Raw genomic sequence first — 897 nt, forward strand, 5'->3', positions numbered from 1 at the left:
TCATCCTCCGGTTCGACGGCAGAGCCGAAGGCTGTTCCTCACGCCCGCACCAAATGCCGGAATCGAATGGGTCACTTACGGGCTGGGCGCGGACAGAAGTGGCCACAACCAGGACGAAGGCGAGGAGGACAAAAAGCTGGGTAAGGAGCTTCATTTTGCTCGAGGCCTGTCAACCACACCACACCAGTATATTTCCAAACGCATATGCACTCGCACGGCCAAGCTACCGTCGGGCCTACTACCCCTCCTGTGCTTCCTCTTGGACACTGATGAGATCTGCCCTCCAGCCTGGAAATGATGCTGCGTGTTCAGGTTCCTGCAAAGAACTCACTTGTTGGGGAAGGGGTCCAAGAGAAAAGGCGTTGTGAAGTGAGCTCAAGATCTCCGCGTGCGCTGGTGAAGGCATTCAAATGGAATGATGTGGCAGAACAGGCAGGGCCTCAGGCACCTCTGTAAACCAAATGATTTCCCGAGCCCGAAGGGAGACCGCGCGGGCTAGCTGTTTGACCGGTCAAGGGGTCCAGCCGCCTGCTGTGCATCGCACCCCGACTCGCTGGTCGCGCTGCATCCTGAATCATTCGGAGCCTTTTCCCCCAAGGGCGATGGCTGGTCGTGCTCACTTGCGCCCTCGTTGCGGTCCATCGAAAGCGAGTACCGGGTTTCACGGAGTGTAGGGTCTGCGATTTTGGCTTGCAGGACCCGGTGAAGTCTGTCACCCGGTAACACTCCGGTTTCAACACCCAGGCACCAGCACCCACGGGCCATTCTCGATCGATGCCAGCCACGCTGAAATGAAGTCCCCTGGAGTGAGCTACCTGGGCTGCGGTCTTACGTGTCACGCCCATGTGGTCCTACTCGGCGGACAACGCAGTCCGCCTCAACAAAAGTACCTTCCGC

The 897-nt window shown here is 58.4% G+C and overlaps 1 protein-coding gene across 1 annotated transcript; it reads right to left on the reverse strand.

Annotated features, from left to right (window-relative positions):
• Positions 1-117: 117 nt before the first annotated feature.
• CSUI_008945 (uncharacterized protein) lies at positions 118-885 on the reverse strand. The gene is made up of 2 exons (XM_068069064.1): positions 332-885; positions 118-166 (listed from the first exon to the last, which is right to left on the reverse strand). The coding sequence occupies exon 1, from the start codon at positions 843-845 to the stop codon at positions 441-443; it is 405 nt and encodes a 134-aa protein (XP_067918959.1). The 5' UTR covers positions 846-885; the 3' UTR covers positions 118-166; positions 332-440.
• Positions 886-897: the final 12 nt, after the last annotated feature.

This window comes from Cystoisospora suis, assembly GCF_002600585.1.
Source record: "Cystoisospora suis strain Wien I chromosome Unknown contig_5157, whole genome shotgun sequence".
Lineage (NCBI taxonomy): Eukaryota > Apicomplexa > Conoidasida > Eucoccidiorida > Sarcocystidae > Cystoisospora > Cystoisospora suis.